This window comes from Anser cygnoides, chromosome 26 (assembly GCF_040182565.1).
Source record: "Anser cygnoides isolate HZ-2024a breed goose chromosome 26, Taihu_goose_T2T_genome, whole genome shotgun sequence".
Classification (NCBI taxonomy): Eukaryota; Metazoa; Chordata; class Aves; order Anseriformes; family Anatidae; genus Anser; species Anser cygnoides.
Window position 1 is genome coordinate 4,566,299 of NC_089898.1, and position 21,112 is coordinate 4,587,410.

The 21,112-nt window shown below is 61.1% G+C and overlaps 1 protein-coding gene across 4 annotated transcripts in view; it reads left to right on the plus strand.

The window, feature by feature from the left end:
• OGDH (oxoglutarate dehydrogenase) overlaps nucleotides 1–21,112 on the plus strand; it is a 37,945-nt gene that overhangs the window by 2,150 nt on the left and 14,683 nt on the right. Inside the window, exons 2-5 of one of the 4 annotated variants that reach the window (XM_066983350.1) lie at nucleotides 1,586–1,834; nucleotides 11,296–11,484; nucleotides 15,249–15,339; nucleotides 20,853–20,897. In XM_066983350.1, the coding sequence (XP_066839451.1) occupies nucleotides 1,613–1,834; nucleotides 11,296–11,484; nucleotides 15,249–15,339; nucleotides 20,853–20,897 (547 nt within the window). In that variant the 5' untranslated portion in view covers nucleotides 1,586–1,612. Of the gene's footprint in view, nucleotides 1–1,585; nucleotides 1,835–11,295; nucleotides 11,485–15,248; nucleotides 15,340–15,468; nucleotides 15,572–20,852; nucleotides 20,898–21,112 lie in introns of all 4 variants that reach the window. The other 3 variants (XM_066983349.1, XM_066983352.1, XM_066983351.1) reach the window with 3 other exon arrangements.

Consider the following 21,112-nt stretch of genomic DNA (forward strand, 5'->3'; position numbering starts at 1 on the left):
GGCCCCTGCCTGGGTGCTGGTGGGTGTGAGAAAGCGGAGGGGAAGGGACACGCTTCTGCCCCCGAGTAACTGCCTCTGACACGAATTTCTGCCCTTAATTAGCGCCTGCAGTGAATAAAGGGCCAGGAATGCTGCGCGCTGGCATTCCCCGCCTGGAAGCGTTGTCCCAGCCGGGTGCAGCAGTCGGCCCCAAATGGGTCAGGACGCTGCTGCTGCTCTTAACGTTGCATCACCCCAAATCTTGCGTTTCGAGGGGGGGAAGCTTAGCTGCCGCGGTGCTGAGTAGCTAAAACTTGATCCGACACCCCAAATTTTGGCAGCAGGGCTGACAAAATGCTGGTCAGGACGCCTCGCGCTGCCAAACTTTGCTCTTCTGGGACCGAGCGGCGGCTGCGGGACGTGGGGACGGCTCCAGCCCGGCCTCAGGGGTGGCACCAGGCAGGGCAAAGCTCCCCGAGGCGATCGTGTTCCAGCACTTTCCCTGGGGCTGCGTTATCAGCAGTGTTTTACAGCGGCAGCTCGGTTCGCCCTGCGGACTCGCGCCCGCCCGCTTTGGCCGCGGCCACTCGCCGCTGGGACGGTGACAGCTCGGTGCGCGCAGTGCCGCGCTGCAGCCCGGCCGAGGCCAAAAGCAGAGCGAGTGCCGGGTGAGTAATGCAGCAAAAATGGGCCCGGGAGAGCCGCTCCGGTCCGGCTGCCAGCCTTCGGAATAGGGAAGGGAGTGGAGGAGAAGCTGCTGCGGGGTTTGCGCAACGAGAGCTGCTTTCCTGCGGCTCGTGTGCGGGGCTGGAGAGGTCCCTGCGGGGGACCCTGTGGGGCTGAAGGGAAATGCGGCGTCCAGCACCCAAGCCCAGCTGGGCAATGAAACGTCCCCGGCACCCCTCTGGGCAGGGGGGTTGCTTCGGTGCCCGGCTGGGAGGCGTTCGTCCTCCAAACTCCCGGGGCTGGCGGCGCTGCGGCTGGCGTCCTGTTCCCGGTGCTGGGTGCAGGGACCGAAGCCTTCGCTCCCGGCCACCCCCTGTCCTCAGGCTCCTTGCCGGGGTTATTCCCTCTTGGCTTTGTCCCCGCTGCCTCGGGACGGGCACGCGGTCGCGGCAGCGCCTCGTTTCTCAGAGGTGCCCCCGTACAGGCGCGGGTCGCGGCGCTCCGTTTGCAAAGCCTCTCTTCTCTGCCTTCGCGGGCTCGGCTGGCAATCCCAAACCCGTACTGCTCCTCCCGCTGCGCTTCTCGGGATGATTCTGGTGTCGGGAGCCGAGCACTGCTGCGTCCCGTGCCAGCGAGCTCCTAAAAGCCAAACCCGTCTCTTCTTCCAGCCACCCCCGAGGTGCTGGAGCCTCCCTACGCACCAGCTCCGCTCCTGCGCCGCAGGACCCGGACCTCAGCTGTGTGGGGCGTGGGAGGAATCGGAAACAAACCCGATCCCAAGCTCGGCTCTGCAAGCTGGGTGCCTGCCGGGGGCCACCAGCACAAATTGATTTCTCTGTCATTAGCCCCTGCTCCTGCTGGGGCTGGTGGGGCGAGGGGGCTCTCTGAGCCGCGCTGTCTTACACAATTTCTGAAACTCTTTTCATTTCTCTTCCAACAGGAACGCGTGTGAGGCTACGGGACAAAAATGTTTAACTTAAGGACTTGTGCAGCAAAGCTGAGGCCGTTGACGGCCTCCCAGACTGTTAAGACAATTTCCCAACACAGGCTGGCAGCACCCAGGACGTTTCAGCGGATCAGGTGCTACAGCGCACCGGTGGCTGCCGAGCCCTTTTTGAGTGGGACTAGTTCAAACTATGTGGAGGAAATGTACTATGCGTGGCTGGAAAACCCCAAAAGTGTACATAAGGTAAGGAGCAACCCCGCCAGGAGTCTGCCTTCGCTTCGCTCTGTGTGTCTCGTGTGAGCGGTGAGGTCAGGTAAGTGCGAGCGGCCCCAGGAGGATTTCGGCCAGAGCCGGACGGTCGCGGATGCTCCCCCCCACCTGACACCGGCGGCAGCAGTTCCCCGAGCAAGAGCAGCGAGAGGCTTCTGCCTTCACGAGCGAGCGCCCCGAGCTTCTGCGTGCGGCCGGCGTGTAGTTCTCCGCGCCCTGGATCACGAGTGGATGCAAGGAACGGCTGCTCCCGGGGACCGCCTTGGCTGAGCTCCCGACGCTTTGTGTTTTCCGGCTCTAGTGGTTTATCGGGAGGGTTTATCCTGAGCTGGGGTGGGAGGGGAGGGTGTTCTTCACGTCTTGGCCGGTTTCCTTTTTGCTGTTTGCTCTGAGCACGGGGGTGTTAGGTCTTAGGGCAGGCTGTGCCACGCTGCCCGGGGTGCCTGCAGAAAGGCCGGGGGCTGCGGGGCCGGAGGGATTCCCCCCAGCTGCTCCCAAATGCAAGCCTGAAAAACCAACTCAGATTTCTGCACACGCCGTCCGTCCCCGTCACACATGTCTAGGGTCATATCTCACGGCTGCGTGTCCGTGCGTGCGTCTGCAGGGCTGCAGGGCTTGCTGCCTATCCTGCCGGAGCACAGCACCCGCTGCGTGCTGCCACGAAGTTCTCCGAAACCCGGCGGCGTTGTTCCCCCTCTCTGTTTCACAAGGGAACTGTTACCGCAGTGACTAAGTTTCGACATGAGCCACCCAATTTTTAAGAGGGTTCCTTGCACGTCCCGATGGAGAGCACAACGTGCTTCGAGGACGGCTTTACGTGTCGTGTCAGGGGCACTGATCCCGTGCACCCAAAGCACACGGCCGGGAGGCTAATTGCTGCTATGCAGGTCTTAAGGTAGGCTCCAAGCCAGGTTTTCACGGCCAAAGTTCACTTTATGCGTCCTTTGAGGTACGTGGGTGGCTGAGCCAAGCGATACGGGCTTGGGAAGCACAAAAAGCGTTGGGTTGGGTTGTGCCACTTGTCAAATAGGGACTCAAAGGCTGCTAAGGGCACGCTCCTGTCCCTTACGTGGTGCAGCCCGGTGCTGCAGAGGTGGGATATCGGATATAAGCGAGTCCAAGAGCTGCAGTGTGACACTTAAATAAGTGAGGGCCGTACGTGCCCGTCCTGGTGGCGGGCACTGCCGCGTCCTCGGATGGCCGCGAGTGTCCTTGGCCAATCTGCAGGCCCTGTCTCAGCCTCTTTGAGGAGATGCTTTGGTAAATGTCAGGACTGAGCAGGGCAGGTGGGTCCAGAGGCCGCTCGGACCTCTGATCCCGTCTGCTCTTTAACATAGCCCTGAGGTTTCGTCCGTTTGTCTGCACGCGGGCAGCAGGCAGCGCTGTGCAGGGTCCTCGCGCGTGCTCAAGCGGAGAAATGGCAGAATAATTTAGGTTGGAAGGAGCCTCTGGAGCCACCTGTGCCCGGGGCACGGCCAGCTTCGGAGGAAAATCAGCCCCAGGATTAGGAATTAGCCCCAGGACCGGGTTAGGGATACAGACGGCGAGGAGGATGTGCTGCTTTCTGAGCACAGCCGGGCTGGCGCCTGCGCCAGCAGCAAATCCAGATCCGGTTCCCCAGACGGGTGAAGCTGACACCGGAGGCTTGGCGTGAGCTTTGCTGTCGCTCCTTGGCAAACCTGGCTGCGGCTGCGGCTGCTGCTGCGGCTCGTCTGGGGCCGGGCAAAGCCCCTCCGGTTCTGCCACCCCTTTGGAGCGCTGCTGCCGTCCCTCGCCAGCAGCCACGCAGCCCTCGCTCCTGCACGCTGGGAGGGCGTCGTCGCTGGTTTGGCTCGGGATGCGATCAGCAGCGTGCCGTACGGTCTCAGAGGCAAGAAAAGGTTGGGGTTTTTGTTTGCTTTTTTAAGCGGTCGTGTCTTGGTGCTGGGGTTCCCCTCCTCTTCAGCCACAAAGAAGAGCAAAGACTTGTTTTTCTTTTTCTTCTCCTGGCTGGCTCTGCCTCTGTAGGAGAGGCTCCCCAAAACCTCACTGATGCTAGAACCTTAAGGACAGGCGCAGGGCATTGTGCCTCGCTCTTTAGGACCAAAAAACCCCGGTGTGCCGGGCGGGGAGGAAGGGCCTGTCCCTGTTGTGTGTTTCCTCGCAGAAGCGTGGGCAGAGCGGGCTCCCTGCGCCCCACGGCTCAGGTTCGACACGGGGGGCGGCAGCTCCGAGTGCAGCCCCTGCAGCACCATCCTGCCCCGGGTACCTGCCGAATGCCCTCTGCAGGGCACGAAAGCGGCTCGGGGACCTGCTGCCGGCCCCGGGACCTGCTGCTGGCCCCGCGTCCATCTCACGGACGGACAGACGGACACGTGCTGCTGCACGGGGGCTCAGGACAGGGCTGGCCACGCTGGAGCTGTGCTGGAGGAAGCGAACTGGAGGCTTATCTCGAGGGGAACCTGTACAACCCGCCTGGAAACCTGCTGGGCTGAGCTTGTTGAAAGAAGCTGATAGAGGCTGTGCTGCTGCTCCGAGCGCTGCGTCCGGTTTGGGGCCCCCAGTGCAAGGAGCCCTGGGCGTACTGGAAAGGGCCCAGCGTGGGGGTGCTGCAGGGCACGGAGCCCCTCTGCTGCCAGGAGAGGCTGCGAGAGCTGGGGCTGCAGAGGAGGAGGCTCCGGGGGATCCCATCCATACCATCCGTACCCTTGGGGAGGTTAAGAGGGGACGAAGCCGGGCTCCTTCCAGCGGTGCCCAGTGCCAGGCCCAGCGGCGCTGGGCACAAACTGGAGCCCGGGAGGCTCCCCCATGAAGCGCGGCCGTGCCAGGCGGGTGCCGGAGCCCTGGCACAGGTCCTCAGGAGGTGCCGGAGCCTCCTCCTCGGGGTCTTCGCACCCGGCTGGACGTGGTGCAGGGCTCTGGGAGGCCCTGCTGGAGCCGGGTGGCACCAGAGGGGCCCGGAGGTGCCCCCAGCCTCCACCACCCCGCGCACGCCAGCCAGAGGGGTTGCCAACCCCCCCGGGCCTCCTGGAGAGGAGTCCTCGGAGGGTGGGGTTTCCAAAAACGCCGGGCTGCTGCAACAGCGCCCGCAGCTTATCTGCTGACAGCAGAAACCGGCCGCGAGTTTCCCCACGCCTGCTGCTCTCGGAGGGGCTGCCGGGGGCACGGCCGGAGGCCGGGGAAGAGCCGGGATTTCTGCGCTTGGGTCACCAGAAACCTGCCGTGACGGTGCCGGCGTGCCTCCGGGCGCCTGGGCGAGATGAGTTCACTTCCTCCCAGCAGCGTCCGGTAGCCGAGATTGCAAAACACATTCAAATGTGGCTTTAGCGTAAGGAAGGCTTATGTAAAAAGAAGTGGTTCAGGCTTTTTTTTTTTTTCCCTCTTTCTGTCCTTCAGCTGAACTCCAGCTTCCTGTTAGGGAGCTTCGCTGGAGAGCAGCGAGCAAACGAAGCTGAGCCGGGGAAGGAGGAGGAGAGGACAGAGGAAGTGAGATCGCTTCTAGCGGCTGTCACGGCGGCTGATGGAGCCTTCCTGGTACTTTTCGGCCCGGTGCTTGGCTCCCGTGGCCGCTCCCCGTGACCCCCAGCAAGCCGTGGGCTTGGGGCAGGAGCCTGGGGAGCTGCAGCCATCCTGGAGAGCAGCCCCGTGTTCAGGCTGAGCTGGTGACGTTACGGGGTACGGCTTTCCCCATCAAGCAGCCTTTAATAGGGACTTCTTATTTCATTGTGTCTTGATTTATACGTTGAGCTGCATTAGGTCAACTAACCCGGCCCTTTGGCTGCGTCCTCCGTGCTTGTGCTCCCGAATAAGTCTGGGCTGCCTGCGTTTGCTGGGAGCCTCGCTTGGGAGTTTGAAACATTTGGGTTTCGTCATAAATCTTCAGAGGTGAGTGCCCTAGGGAATCGCAAGCCCTCGTGTGTTGGGCAGGGACACGGCTGTTGTCCTCCCACTGGCGTTAGGGCGACGTGGGGAGCGCTGCTCTCAGCAAAGGGTGCGCGCCGTAAATTCGGTTTGGGCTTTTCTTCCAGCCTTGAGCGAAGCCAGGAGCTCTGAATATGCTCCTTGTTCTCGTTCACGGAACAGCCCGGGCTGGAAGGGACCTCAAAAGATTGTCAGGCCCAGCCCTTCGAGGAAGAGGCCGGTGGGACGAGGCTGACGAGGTGGGGATGTGCCATGGCCCTGGGGAGGTTGTGCCAGCCATTGATTCCCCTGTGAAAAATTCCTTCTAGCGAGACGAAGCCTTGCTCAGTGCAACTTGCACCCGTTGCCGCGTGTCTTCTCCGTGTCTGTCCTTGTCGAGGGAGAGCTGCCCTTGGCCTTGCGGCTGCCCTTGCATCCCGGGGGCTGTGATGGGGACCCCAAGCCCTTTTCTTCTCCAGGGTGCGGAGACCTAACTCCTTCCCTACGTCCTCCTAGGGCAGGTTGTCCAGCCCTTCGGTCATCGCAGGTGCCCCGGTCTCCTCGTCCTGTGTGTGGGACCGGGCGCGTGTCTCCGTCACCTCCTCGACGCAGCGCCGCTCCCTTTGGACCCAGCCCGTCACCGGCAGATGCAGCGCGGGTGCTCGCGGTCCCGTTGCCCAGGTGCTCTAGGAGGGTGCTGAGGAGCCCGGTATCGATGCTGGGGTGTCCCCCCCGGGGTGGGCTGAGCCGAAGCGTTGATCCCGGCCCCCTGAGCACAGCCCGCAAGCCGGCTGCCGCCCGCCTGCTCCGTGCCCTGGCGGTTTGCCTCGGCGAAGGCTGTGGGGAGCAGTGCTGGAGGCCTTGCCGAAGGGCAGGTAGGCGACACCCACTGCTCCCCCTGTCAGTAGCCACCCGGGCTGTGCCCTGGTCCCTTCCTGAAGGCCACCGGCAGTGGCTTGGCATCGTCAGCTGCTTCTCTTAAGGGCCTGGGCTGGATCCTGCACGGGGCCGTGGGGTGATGCCGGCCGATCCCTCGCAGGGATCTCTCCACCGAGAGCCTCTGCCTTGTCACCGTGCTTCTGCTTGCCGTGCACGTATCTGAAGAACCCTTTCCTTGTTGTTCCCGATGGCTTTGGCCATTTTCAGCTCCACCCGAGCCTGCGTCTTCCTGACTGCGTCTCTGCGCGCCCTGAAGGTTCTCCTTGTCCTTGGTGGGTGTTTGGCTGTGTTTCCAGAGCTGCTCTTTTGCTCTCAAGCACACCCAAAAGGCCATTGTCAAGCCAGGGAGGTCTCTTGTCCATGCCTTCCTCCTTTCCCTTTGTAGGGGATGGACTGTTGTTGCGCTTCCAGGAGGCTGCTCTGGAGCATTCACAAGCTCCTTTGCCCTCCGTGGATGCTCCCCATGGGATCCCTCGCAGCTGGGCTCTGACCATATTGCCGTGGGCTCTTCTAAAATCTTTGTCCTGCTACCGGTCTTCAGCGCGTCCTCAGGAGGCTCTTCAACACCACAGCGCTTCGGTCAGCATGGGGAGGTCAGATCCGCCTTGGTGGCAGTGCCTCCAATGCAACCCAGAGCCATCTGGTAGGGCTTTTGGGGTGTCCGTGGCTCCAGGGGGTGATTCCAGCTCCTCCCCTTCCCTTCCTGTCTTTCTGCTCGTAGCTTCTCCGGCCGGGCAGGGCTATTGCCAGAGCAGCCGGTGCTGCCTCGCAGGCCAGGAGGTGCAGGTCTGTCACCTGAGGTCCGCAGCAGAAGCAGCAAGGACGTGGCCGGGGATGGGAACGGGGATGTCCCGCGACGTGCGTGGCGTGCCTCCGCTGAAATCCAGCGGGCCAGACCCGGTGGAATTGGGAAGAGCTGGGTTTTGCTTGGCGAGGTGTGTTCAGGGCCGCGGTTTGGGTCCCGCTGCCCCGCTTGCTGCAGTGAGCCTCGAGGAGGGAGAGGAGGAGTGCGGAGAGCAGCTGTGGCATGAGGAGGGCGAGCAGGAGGTCAGGGGAGAGCACCCCTGGGCTTTATCACCGCGGGCGCCTTCGGCCAGCAGTTCAGCCAAAGTCCTCGCTGCGATACGAGCGTTGATAGCGCTGCCGTTGGGCTGCTCCCGTGCGGGGCGAGAGCTCCTCCAAAGCCACCCCAGCCAGCAGCCCCGAGGCGACCCGTGCCGGGGGGACACGTGCGTATTTGCATCTTTCTTGAAAAACCCCGAGCTCGAGACCACGTTAGAAACTTGCAAGCCGGTGGCTTTATGGCGCGTATCGAGGCCGCAGCCTTGGCCGGGGGTGCAGCCCGCAGTGAAGTAGCCTGAAATCCTCTCTAATTACGTTGGGCAATAAAGCGCTCGGCGAAAGTACCCGAGCTGACTCAGCCGGCGCCGCGCCCTGCTCGGGGAGCTCGCGGCCGGACTTGGGCGTCCCGCACGGAGCAGGGTGCGTCCCCAGGGGGGCACGGCTCTGAGCGCCGGCACCCACGGGGTCACGCAGGGACCGCTGGTGCTTTCCAGGGGAAAAGTGGCCGCGAGGAAGACACGTGGGATGCTCGGTTTCCGTCACGTGCATGGGCACTGCTGCCTGATGTCCCTCCTCCTCCCGGTGCCCCCATCGCCCACCGAGCCCTTGCAGGAGGCTGTCCCACGCTGGCTTTAACTCCGGGATAAAGCGAGCGTCTCCGTGCTTCAGTGCGTGATTCCCTACACACCTCGATGGCAGGGCCACGCGGCCTGGAAAACCACCGTGCTTCGAGGAGCGACCTCCAGAGACTTTCTGCCTGCATCCAGCCTGGCTCGACTGCGGGCAGAAACCTTTCCCAGCCTCTTCCCCCCCTCGCTGGTAGCAGATGCTCCCTTTCCCTCGCCCGGCTTTGTCTGGAGGCTGTTTAATGGCCTGGAAAACAGCGGCGAGGCCGATTCCTGCCCGCCCCGCAGCGCCTCGGCCCTGTGCAGCCCAAACCGGAGGCAGCGGCTCCGGACGGGGCCACGGGAGGACACGGCCTCCCCGCGGGAGGCTGAGCGCCGCGGGGCCACCCGCCGCCTTCCCTTTGAGCCCGGGGACGGGCCGTGGAGGCCGGCTCCTCTTTGGTGAGCCTCGGGAGCTTTGGTCGCTCCTGCCGGCGTGCTGCTGGCCTGTGTTTACCACTGGAGGGGCCGGGAGGAAGGATGGAGCAGAAGGCAGCCTCTCTCTTTTCTCATTGTAATTTCCTTCGGCAGAAAACAATCGGAGCGCGGTCAGGTGCTCGCTGTGTTTGCTTTTCTTTTCTTTTTTTTCCCTTTTCCTTTGGGGGAAATCAGTTAGATGCGCACCAGCCCCGGCGCCAGATTTTTTCCAGTTTTTATTTATGTTCCGTCAGCGTGACCTGCTTCTAAATTTACTCACCTTGTGCGGCCACGTGCTGGGGCGTCCGCGCGAGTCGCAGCGGCTGGAAATAGCTCCCGGGCATGTGACGGCCGGAGCCGGGAGCTGCTGCTCCCCTGCAAAGGTTAGGCTGCGGCTCGGGTGCCCGGTCACCCTGGTAGCAGGGTGAAAAAGCTCCTTTTCTGCCCCAAACCGGCACTGAAGCTGTGCTGAAGGCTCTTTTTGACCTGGTTTAACCACCCTCGCTGGCGCTTCGGTCGCAGACGTGGTGTGCAGCTCCCTGCCCGTCCCGCCTCGCCAGGGCTGAATTTCGGAGCTCTCGGTGACCGAGCTCCGTGTGTCACCGCTGAGGAGGCCGTCCCGAGGCCGGCATTATTCTCCACGGTGGTTTCTGGTGCGACAGAAACCAGGCTTCCAGCTAAATCCATGACCCTGGCCGTGGAGTTGTGTTTTGTCCAAAAATAGGAAGAGCCAGCGTTATTAATTCCCTAGCGCTTCCTCTGCTGGCGTCGTGTCCTCCGTGCAGAGCCCGATGCCTCCAGCCCTGGGGCCAACCTGCGCTTAGGTGGGGTGGTTTGTCCAAACGCTGCTGCCCTGTGGGAATGGTTGTCCCAAATCCCCTCAGAGTTTGCATTTCAGCCATGGGTGCAGAGCTGTGTGCCCGGAGAGACCCGCCGGGCTGAAAGCAGCCCGCCAACGGCAGCGGGGCTGGCGGTGGCTAGAGCTGGCCTGGTGGCTACGTGCGGGCACGCGGGTCCGGGGCACCACCACCCCACGTCGCCTTTGTCCCTCGGTACCCTTCAGTGGCGTGTAGGAAACGGGAAGGGGTGAGACGGGCTGTGCGTGGCTGCCTTCGCTCTGCAGGGGGAGACGGGCTCGGCGTGGGTACCGGCTGGCAGCGCGGCGTGCCGGAGGGCAGAGGAGGACTGGAGGAGCGGGGACCCCGTAGGGTTATCTCCGTGCCTTCCCAAAAGCTGAAAAAGGGCAGCAGAGACAAGTACCTCTGCTTGCCCTGATAGCCTTGTGCTGAAATGTTTGCTTCAAGTCTTTACCAGTACCGTACCTGGTCCTGCAGAGGCTCAGAACGAAGCTTTCTCCTCTTCCCATGTCCACTGCAGCCTCTCCAGACAGACAGACAGCCCTGTCTTTGGCCCAGGACACTTCGGGACTCTTCAGGCAGAGCTGGATACCTAGCAGAAAGTTAAAAGCTGCTTTCCTTGCAGTGAGTTCTGCCTAGGGTGCTTCTGTTGGGTTTGTTTTTCCCTTCTGCACCTGGAATTGCTCAGTTGGAAACAGTCCGTGCGGAGAGCCAGTGTGGATCGTGTCCTTGCTTAAAGGCTTCACCTCTTCCCCCAGGCCACGGAGAGCCTCTGCTGCGCGAAGAGCCGGTGGGGAAGCTCTGTTTTATGGACGGTGCTGGCGTCGTTGGCACTGCTGGAGAAATGCCTGAAGGCTCAGAGAGGCTTTTTGATGTTAGCAATTAAGAAAACCGCCTCCCCAAACCCTGGAGTCTGTAGAATGAGTGGTTTCTACTGCCGCTCTCGCGTACTGAGCGCCATTTGGTCCTGTCCCGTGGTTCCTGCCCTTTGAAAGATGCCGGTGTGACACATCCGTGAGGCTCTTCACAGGGGCAGCGTGCTCAAAGCAGGTGTTGTGGCGAGGAAAGCGATGCTCGTTTTTCTGTAGCCGGCAGAAAAGCCAGCTTTTGGGCCTGGAGAGCTCAGCCCCAGCTCCGTCGGCAGCGTGGGGGCGTCGCGTTTGGTTGCTGGAAGGGCGGGGAGAGGTGGAGAGGGGACAGCAAAACCCGGGGCTGAGCCGCTCTGTGTCGGAGGCTGCCAGCCCCACAGCTGCCTCGCTGGAGGTCGGTGCCCAACCGGGGCTCCCGGAGGCTCGCGAGCTCCCCGGGCGATGCCGTTGGTGAGCCCAGCCCCGGCTTTGATCCTTTCTTGTCCAAACGCAGTCGCACCTGTGCTTTTTGTCACTTGTCTCTAAAAATCAAAGCACTCGACGCAGCACCACCGTGTGTGGGTTCTGTACGTACGACGTGCAGCACAGCGCACTTTCCCCTCTGGCCCTGCGCCTCGCCGTTAACGTGCAGTGTTTTTTCCCTAGCAAGGCTACTGGGGCTCCCGTGACAGCCCTGTCCTGCAGGATCTTGGTGTGGGTATGGCTGCGTTGTGCGTGCTGAACCTGTCGCCTCTCTTTTTTCCTAGTCGTGGGACATCTTCTTCCGCAACGCCAACGCCGGAGCTGCTCCAGGCACCGCTTACCAAAGCCCCCCCCCACTGAGCACCAGCCTTTCTGCACTGTCACAAGCACAGTTCCTGGTTCAAGCACAGCCCAACGTAGACAAACTGGTGGAAGACCACCTCGCAGTGCAATCTCTCATCAGGGCATACCAGGTAAGAAGGTCGCTTGGTGCGGAGTTTGCCCTTCGCAGCTCCCCCGGCAGCTTGGGCAGCCCTGCCCCCGGTGGCTTCGTGCTCGATGCATGGCGCACGCGGGTTCTGTGTATGCACCGCGGGCTTTTAATATCTGCTGACCTGCTGGGGCAGATGCTCAGCTGATGGCTCTTAGACAATAGGAAGATTAAAGCCATTGTCCCCCAACAGAGCAGTTACGTAGCAGTGTGCTGCCAGCCCAGCGCAGGAGCTGCGGGAGGGGGCCCCGTTCCCACGCCGGGGTTGGGGTGTGAGCGCCGTGCCGCGCTCTGCTTCCGCCTCCTGCCTCGCTCAGAAGTAGCGTGGGACGGCCGTCCTGCTTCCCGTGGCTCAAGTGACAGAACTTCTCAGGTCCCAAAATAGAAGCTCAGGAAGCGTTTCCTTGCGATTTGCAAAGTGGGAGAGGGCTGCGGCGCCACCGGACTGAAGCTCAGGCCAACGCTGCCAAAATCAACGTCTCGGGAGAAGCAAGTTCCGAGCAGAAAGGAAACATCCGCTGGCTGAAGGAGCAGCCTGTGCACAAATGACATGGCCAATGTTCTACTCGGGAGGGCACGGAGCTGTGTTTCTACGCCTGTCGTTCTTTGGTTGCAGTCCGGTTTGCCCAGAGTGGGCTTTGCTGGGGGCTGCGGTGGGAAGTTCACAAACCCAGCCGCGGTGGAGGTGACCTTAGCTCTGCCGTGCCCGTGTCACCTGCTGCTGTAAAGAAGCACTCGCTGCAGGTCAGGATCCTGCTCAGGTATCGGAAAAACCCAAGGTACTGGGCCACAGGTTAAGTCCAAAGGTCTGCCCAGCCTGCGCCCTGCTGGCCCGAAGAAAGCGCCCCAGCCCGGCTCGCCTCTGCACCCAAGTCCTGCTGGGGCATTGCTCTGCTTTTTTTGGGCACGGTGCAGCCAGGGCTTGTTTGTGAGGACCTGCGCCATGCCTCCTGGCCGGCGTTGTGGGAGGTGATCGCCCTGCCGGCTCCTTCCAGCTCTGAACCCCGGGCGAGTGGTTTCTAAGTGCCGTGCGTCACCTGCTGGCTCAGCAAGCAGGTGGATGCTGCGGTAAATCAAGCGGTGCGTGGTGTGGTTGGAGGCAGCGACTTCCGAGCAGCAATTTGAACCCCAAATCCCCAATCTCTTCTGCATTCCCTCCGCTCCTCAAGTCTCTGAAATGGCGGTGCTGGGAAGCGGTTGCTCTTGGCCTGTTTTTTCTAACCCGTGTTGAGAAATGTGCCTCCGGTCCTGCACCGGTGCCACCGTACGGCTGCCGCCGTCGTGGCTGTGAGCTGCCGTGGGGCGTCTGGAGGGGAAGTTCAGCGTGGTGTGTGGAGGTAGGTGAGAGCAGGAGGCCCTGCCGGTGCTGTGTAACCTCCTAAAGCACCAGGCAGTTAATTTCTGAAACTGGATCGAGCTGGAGTGTCTCTGCAGTTAGAGGTGAGCCGTGCCTCTGCTCTGCCGTGGTTCGTGGTAGCACCAGCGCTGGCTTGTTCCTTAATTGCAGCAGTGCTTGCGTGTCCAATTCATCATTCCCTTTGAAATAACCGGTGTGGTCTTGTTCCGAGCTGGGGAAAACAATCTGCCTTTGTGTCCCTGTAACGAAGGCGGCCGTGCCACCCACCCGGCGGGACCTCCGCCGCTGGCTGCTCCCACGGCTGCCGACGAAGCTCCACGTGGCAGCGCCCCGCAGCCTGGTGACCTGGCATGCGGGGAATGAAAAGAAGCGTGGCTCCTGCTGGGAAAAGACCTCCTCCTCGTTCCCACACGAATTTGGGGGTTCGCTGCGTGCTGCTGAGCTGATCTCCGCACAGGTCACCGAATGCGCCTCGCCTCGCCCCTGCTCACCAGCCCTGCTCCCAGCCAGGGCACCCGGCCCCAGACGGCCGCCCCATGGACGTGGGAGCAGCGTAGTGAGCTCGTGTCCTGCCCTTAAGCTTCGGGATAGTCCTCGTGCTCTGCTGCAAGTCAGATGAGCAAATAAATGCGTCCTGGACAAAGCGGGCCCCGAGCAAGCTTCGCATGTGGCAGGGGCCTGGGGGCGCAGAGAGCCTGTGGGGACCCTTACAGTTAGTGTAAGTGGGGACAGCTTACAGTTAGTGGCTCGTTTCAGGCTTCCTGGCTGGTAAAACTACAAAAAGCCTTCCCAAAAAGCCTGTTGGGACAGTTAGATATGAGTGACTGGTAAATAGCATCAGAGCAGTATGGCTGTTTTGTACAAGCTAATCCTAACAGCTTTGCGCACGAGTGATTCCTGTAGCTGGAAACTGTCCTGATGGCGAGGAGCGTCGCGCAGCTTTTGGGGAGCCCACGCCAGAAGCGGAGCTGAGCCTGGATGCTTCGAGACCCGGAGCTGTCAAGAAGCAGGGCTGTGGCTTGAGGTTGAGAGCTCTGCCCGTCGGGGTGAGCTGAGCTTGCACGGGGAGCTGTCTGCTGTCGTGAGCAGCTAAGGGAAAAGTTTCCTCAGACTGTGGCAAAAGAGGTTAGGTCTGAGTCGGAATAAAAAGCAATATCTGCAGCTTCAGGCATCTGCCGTGTAGGAGGTAGTGCCCTGCTGGGAGGGCAGCAGTAAGTATTGCAAATAAAGGCAGTAAGGATTGAAAACCCCGACTGGGCAGCACTGGGAGCGCCGAGGAGGCCGATGAGGATGGGACTTGGGGTTGGAAGAGCACAGCCACGGCTGCTGAGCACCGGCGTGGGACAAATGCTGGGCCCTGTGCATCTCACTGGAGGGAAAGCAAACGGTGGAGCCCGTCTGTGGTCAGCACCCGGCTGAAGTCTCCAGCAGCACCTTCCCGGCCACAGCTCTCCCGCGCCCGAAGCCCCGTCCTCAGCGTTGTGCCCCGGACCCACTGCAGCCCCCTCCGTGATGGCGATGTGCACGGACTGACTGTCCTGCCCTGAAGGAACTCTGAGTTAAGAACTAATTGCCTCTCGTTGCTTTCTGTGGCTCCTGATGCAGGCGCAAACCCAGCGAGACGCCTCGTGGAGCCGCTGATGCTCCCGTAGTGCCAGAGCCCTTCAGTATTGCTGCCCCTGCTCTTCCTACAGCAGCAGTCTGTGCTCCATGGCCTGCGCCTCGGCCTTACTGCAGACTTCTCGCCCAAAAACAATGCTGTGAGATGCAGTCCCCTAACAGTGCGGGCAGATGTTCCTAAATAATGTTCCTCTGCCTCGCTGGAGTTACCGCTGGTGGTGGCGAGGCTGGTCTCCTCCGTGCCACGCTGGCGTGAGAGCCAGTTGGGCATAGATCAGTCAGAATCAGGAAAAGTGGCTCTTAATTTGCTCTGAGGCTTAAAAGGAAAGGAGCAGCGTAGAGTTGTCACCGGGAGGTGCTCGGGGTGGAAGTCAGACGAGCTCTGGGAAGTCAGGCAGCCCCGGGGCTCGCGCTCGGGAAGGTCTCTGCTCCGGAGGGGACCCCCTGCACCCCAGAAATGGGAGAGGGGTTAGGTGGGAGGCACCCGTACCTGGTGCGGAGTGCTGCGGGGTTCTTCCCCACGCGCAGAGCTACGCCGAGCAGCTTCTCCAGGCTTCGTTTGGAGCCACAAACTGGGCTGTTAGCCGTGCCGTGGCAAGGCTTGCAGAGCTGTGGCAGGTGTGCCGTGAGAGCAGCCGGGTCCCTCCTGTCCGGCAGCTCTGCAGAAAATGTAAAGGGGGAAACTGCATGAACTTTCTTGAATTTTCTCTTTTAAGGAATGGCTCTTCAACTAACTTGTTTTAATGACTAATCTGTGTTGTTGCTTCCAGGTCAGGGGCCATCACATTGCAAAGCTTGATCCTCTCGGCATTAGTTGTGTAAATTTTGATGATGCGCCAGTAACTGTTTCTCCAAACGTCGGTGAGAATTGCTCTGCAAATTAATTCTAATGTAATTTAACTTTTTTACCCCTCCCCTCTTTTGTTTTTCTCCCTTTCTCCTGTCCCTCTTGGTATCTGTTCTCCTTTCCATTCCTGGCCCATTTCATAGATTCGAGGGCATCATGTAGCACAACTCGACCCACTGGGCATCTTGGATGCGGACCTGGACTCGTCCGTTCCGGCCGATATTATCTCATCCACAGACAAACTGGGTGAGGGCTTCGAGAGCAGTCAGTGCTGCATCGCTTGAGCTCCTCTCTCTTTCACGGCTTCGTAGGTAGAGCGCTTCACCCGTGCGGAGGGAAGCTCTTAGGTTTCCTTCGTGATGATCACTCTAAATTTACTCCTGGAGCGTGCAGCGGCGGAGCAGCTCTGCCCCCCTCTGGCTGTCCCAGCCAGCGTGTGCCGAGCCGAGCCCTGCAGCTCGGGTCCCGTTTCTCCTCCCAGCACAGCGAGTCAACTCGCCTTGCAACGGGATTAACTCATCCCGTGGGGGAAGCCGTCACATCTTCTGGAAACATCAAGCAGCCAAGAGGTTTTGTGTCGGGGAGAGCGCGAGCTCTGGCACCTCGGCGCCTCTTGCTGCTCTCGTAGGGCCCCGCCAGCAGGCGCTGGGCGCTGGGGAGCACGGGCTGGCCTCATCCACAGCGGGCTGACGCTGCCAAGAGAAGCGTCCCGGCGTGCCCCTGCCGTGATGCCCTGCCTTCCCCTGCTCCCAGCTCGCTGCAGCACCTTTAAATCGGTGCGTTGCCCCTTTTTCCCAAGACTGAGCTATGAGAACCTGCCGGTGATCATGACAAGGAAGCTTTGGGACGCGTTCCCGCACAAGTAGGGGGTGGAAATTCCGGTGCCTTGAGTGAAAGACGCATGTGTGCTGCGTGGGAGTGTGCGTGTGGTGCCGAGGACGTGGACCCTAACCTGAAAGCGCTTAACCTCAGCCCTCTGAGCGTGCTTCAGTCGTGATCTCCGCAGCACGCCGCCGTTCTTCCGGCTGGAGCAGGGTGGCGGCAGCTGAGCTCTCTCACCTCGCTGGTGCTTTCCAGGGGTTGTACCCCGGTGCTGCGAGCACTCCTAGAGGCATGCTTCTAACTTAGCGTAGAGCCGCGATGTCGGTCACTAACCCGCACAACGCAGCAGCCGATGGGAACACGCGGCGCGTGGGATGGCCGCGGTCACTTGTCCAGAGCTCCTGGCACCCGGCTGGGGTGGCTGGGGCAGGAGGAACCTTCCCCCAAACCAACTTTTGTCCTGCTGGGGTGCAGGAGCGTGCTGCCACGGCCCGGTGACCCAGCCGAGCCGCGTTTTGGTTCCAGGAGCTGCTGTAGCAGAGGCCGGGCACGTGTGGTTGTCACTTGTGGCCCGGTCAGAAGTGTGCTGAATTTCTTTTGGGATTGTGTGCTTGTCCTGGTTTCAGCTGGGATAGAGTTAATTTTCTTCCTAGTAGCTGGGAGTGGTAGAGAAGGGTTAGGATTTTGTTGTCCCAGCCGGTGGGATAAGGGGAAACTGCTTCGCCCCGAGGTCTGACCTGCTGCCAAAGCGGGGCTGAGCCCCAGGAGCCGGTGGCTCGGGCAGGAGCCGTGGTGGGGGCTGTGATGGGGAGAGGTGGGGGGATGAGGGCTGCGAGCCCGGCTGCAGGAGGAGGAACAAATCCCCGTGTCTGCCAGCAGCAGCAGCAGCACCGCAAGGCAGGCTTTTAGATGAGCAGGCCCTCTGGCTGTCCGTCCAAAGCAGAAACTCAGAGGAAGGTGAGACCAGCCCGAGGCTTTTCCCCAAGTCCTGCCGCGGAGGCGCGCACGCCCGCAGGCGTCTGCACGGATCCGTTTTGTCTCCGGGCTGTAGCTTTTGTCACCGAGTGTCACACCTGCCGAGTGATGCCGAACGCCTTTGTGCTTTCAGGCGAGCTCTGCCCGCTGTCAGGCGAGCTCTGCCTGCTTCCTTTCCCCCCCTCAGCAGGAGCTCGGGCTCAGCTCCTGCCCGCTGTGGCTCAGATCCCCTTGGTGGGTCCAGGCTCTGACGGGAGAGGCTGAGCACGGCCGTCAGGCCTGATCCAGCCGGGGCTGCTCCTGCCCTGCAGCCCTCCCTATGCTAGCAGCAGCACCACAGCGGTGACAAAACCTGGGTGAGGTGATACCAATCTCATTTTTCCCACTCCCCCGGGGTGCGCGGCCATGAGCCCTGCGGCATGCCCCCCCGGGAGTGTTCGGCATCGCTGCTCCGGAGGCATTAGCCAGGAGAGAATCTCAGCCCGAGATCTCTGCGTCTAAGCCAGGCGTTAATTTTAATTTCTTCGTGCCTTTCTTTCTAAGATCTGTCGCTGCAGTCCCTGGTGTTGATTTAATTGCCAGGAACGCGCAGATTCATAGGAAATAATGAGTCCAGGGAGCAAGCCGTGCCACTGGTTCCAGCTGCTGGTTCACGCTGGGGCTGGATCCCCGCAGCCAGCAGGAGCCCGGGTTCAGGTGGCTGTGTGTAACCAGAGGAGGCTTTTTGTCTTCGTGTAACGATTATTTAGTACTGAGTAGGCCTTCTGCTGGTAGCAGTAGTGCCGAGGAAAACCTCACTGACTGATCTCGGAAGAAAACCGGCAAACATAGCTTGCAGGCGATGCTGAGCGCAGCAGAGGGAGCGGGCGCTGGTGCGGAGCTGGGGCAGGCAGGGGCTGTCCCCTGGGGACACGGGGACCAGGGGGCCGGGAGGGAGAGGGGCCGGGAGGGAGAGCTGCACGAACGCCGCCTGGCGAAGCGTGGCCAAGCCCAGCCCAGCAGCAAATTCCACGGGGCTCGACATGGGACTTTTCCCTTAATTGGCAACAGCCTCCTGCGCCGCCGAGCGCCCCGGCGGCCGAGCGCTGCTCTTTTCCCGTGTGGGAGCAGCTCGGAGCTGTGCCGTCCTCAAAGTGTATCCCCTGAGCAGGCGGCAGCCCCCTGCCATCGGCCCTCCGGGGGCAGGAGGTGGGCACCGACCGCGGTGCTGCGGTGACCCGCAGGCTCTCGCCAGCCGTGCCGGCTCTCAGCCTCCCGCAGAGCCGTGGTGCAAAGCCCCTCTTCCAAAGGCGAAGCTGGTGGGCAGGTCTGCAACCAGCAAACCGGTGTGCAGTGTGTGTTTGGGATCCCTGGGCTGCAGCATTGGGGATCCCTGGGCTGCCACGTTGGGGATCCCTGGGCTGCAGCGTTGGGGATCCCTGGGCTGCCTCGTTGGGGATCCCTGGGCTGCAGCGTTGGGGATCCCTACAACACTGCCCCTGGGTGGCGTTTTCCACTCGCAGCCCAAAAACCGCTTTGAAGGGGCACGAAGCAGCTGGCTGGAGGAGGTTTTTTGCTGGCTGGAGCTGAGCTTCCAGCAGGGGCTCTCTGGAGCCCGCGGGTTGTAGAGGGCCCGCAGCACCCTGGGGTGGCATCAGCCCCGCCAGGCAGCGAGCAGGAGGTGCAGGGATGTGTGGCAGGGTGGGGACGGTGTCTCCCTGCTGCCACAGCCTGGCCCTCGCAGGCTTTCAGCAGTCAGGAGGACAAGTAGAGATTTTCTGGATGGTGCCCGGGGTCTGGCATAGCCTGCTTGTTTGCAGAGAAAGCCAATTTCTAAGCAAATCCCGCTGGCTTTTTGCTTTGAAAGAGTATTTCCTAACACTTGGGCTGCAGTTAATTTACAGAGCAGCTAATAACAGGAACGTTTTTTAAACTTGCCCTCGAAACAATCTCGTTTCCTATTTCTGTGCAGAGAAATCCTTAAAGGTCAGCTTTTGTGGTGGGAGCTGTGCTGCTAACAGCTTAAACTGTGGCCGGGCAGCGCTGTAAATCAAAGGAGTTGCATGGCTAATCTCTGAAATTGATCTTTCTTCTCAATTGCCTTTTGTTTAGCAACTTGCTTTTGTCTGTTTTGGAAGCTCTCTTTGGATTAAGCAGTGTGACCTTTGGAGAAAATGCCAGGGTGAGAAAGCCTGCCCGAGGGCACGCGGTGAAGCTGGCGCTCCTGCAGCCAGGCACCCGGGATTAACGGAGTGGTAGGGCTGGAGTGCCAAATTCCTCTTCCCTTTCTTATGTTTTATTTTGTTTTTTTAAATATCTCATCTTGGTCTTCTACCGCAGCTGATCCGGCATGGTAAGTGGTGTAGGACAGAACCGACGGGATTACTGCAGGAACTCGAGACGACCCGTCCCAGGGAATACCTTAGCACACTAAAATCCAGTTGTGTGTGAAAGGCGGTGTGTGTCTGAGTGTCTGCCTGCCTCTCCGTGCAGGGAGCGTTAGGGTTGGTTCAGCCGTGCCCCCAAATCCTCTGCTGCCCACGGAGCTGCTCCGTGTGTTTGGCCGGGACAGGAGGCAGAGTGAGGGCAGGTTCCTCCTCGGGGTCCGCCGTGGTGCAGGGGCTCCTCTGGCACGGAGCTCGTCCCCCAGCTTGGGAAGAGCCCCTGCAGGGAGCTGGGCTGGGAGCAAACCCCTCCAAGCCCTGCTTCCCCCCTGCGTCCCGCAGGAGGTCCCTTTGCACAGACCCACGAGCAGCCCCGTGTCCCACCCCGACCCGCGGGGCGCTCCCTGCCCAGCCCTCGGGAGCAGGCACAGCAGTGCCTCTCCGTACCCCACCTTGAGACTCAGAAAGGAACGCCTCCCGTCCATGTAACTCCCTTCCCCGCTGACCAAAGGGGAAGCATTCCCAAAGCCTTTCTTGCAGCCCCGGGTGAGATTGAGGCACTCGGCCGCCTAACGCAGCCGGGGAGCAGAGCCCCGGTGCTGTCCGCACCGGGTGCCGCGTCCCCGTGCTGAGCATGCTCGCAGCCTGCTTGAGCACCGTCAGCCTTCTGCCTGCTTGCTGCACCGTTTGTCGTCCCTATTAACGGCCCCACTCGCTCCTACAGCGCAGGGGAGAGGCCCTGGGGGAGCTCCCACATCCCGCATGGTGCACGTGCACCGGGAGCGGAGATGCCCGTGTGCTCCCGGAGCAGAGCACGGCTGCTGTTCTCGTGGCAGTGACCTTGAGAAGCTCCCGGTAGAGACGAGCGGAGCGAAACCATCGGGGAGCAGCCCCCAGCGGGAGGCTGCTCCCTGCCCTTAGACGGGGAGGCTCCCAGCACCCCAATCTCTGCCGGACCTCCCCGCTAGCCGTGGTAACGCGCCCGTAACGCAGCGCGCTGGGAAGGCGCCTTCCTGCGGCGCTGTGCCACCGTCTTAGGTTTCGCTGCCCCGAGTGAGGTGTGCGTAAGAGGAGATCTCAAACCATGCAGCTCAACTGCTACCCAGTGTCTGGTGCCCCTCGTTCCCCCCCGTGCTCTTGCCTCCTGCAAGCAGCTCTCTGAAGACTTTCCAGCGGGATTTCTCTGCCATGTAGTGTGTAGTCATCCTCCCTCCCAACCCTTCTGCCCCTGGTGGTTTTGACTGTGTTTGAATACTGTATTTTTGACTTGTGCTCTCCATGACTAGTTTTCACGGTTCCAGTTTTTTTACTAACTTTGACTGCGTCTCTCTATCTTCTCCCTGCTGCACCCCCCCCGCCCACCCCAGACCTCGCAGTGTTCAAGGAGCGGCTGAGAGTGTTAACAGTAGGAGGTATGCAAATAATGAGCCTTTAACCCTCGGGAGTGCAGGACTCTCTTTGAATAGGTTATTCTGGGCATGGAGCAGTAAAGCCGGTAACGCGGTCCCCTCCCGTGTCGCACCAGTCCTGACTTTTGTAACCCGTTCATTTTTGATTTGTCTGGCTAAAAGTCTCGAGCTGGGTGCTTGCGTAGTGATGCTTCACCCTGTAGGAATGCCCAAGCTAG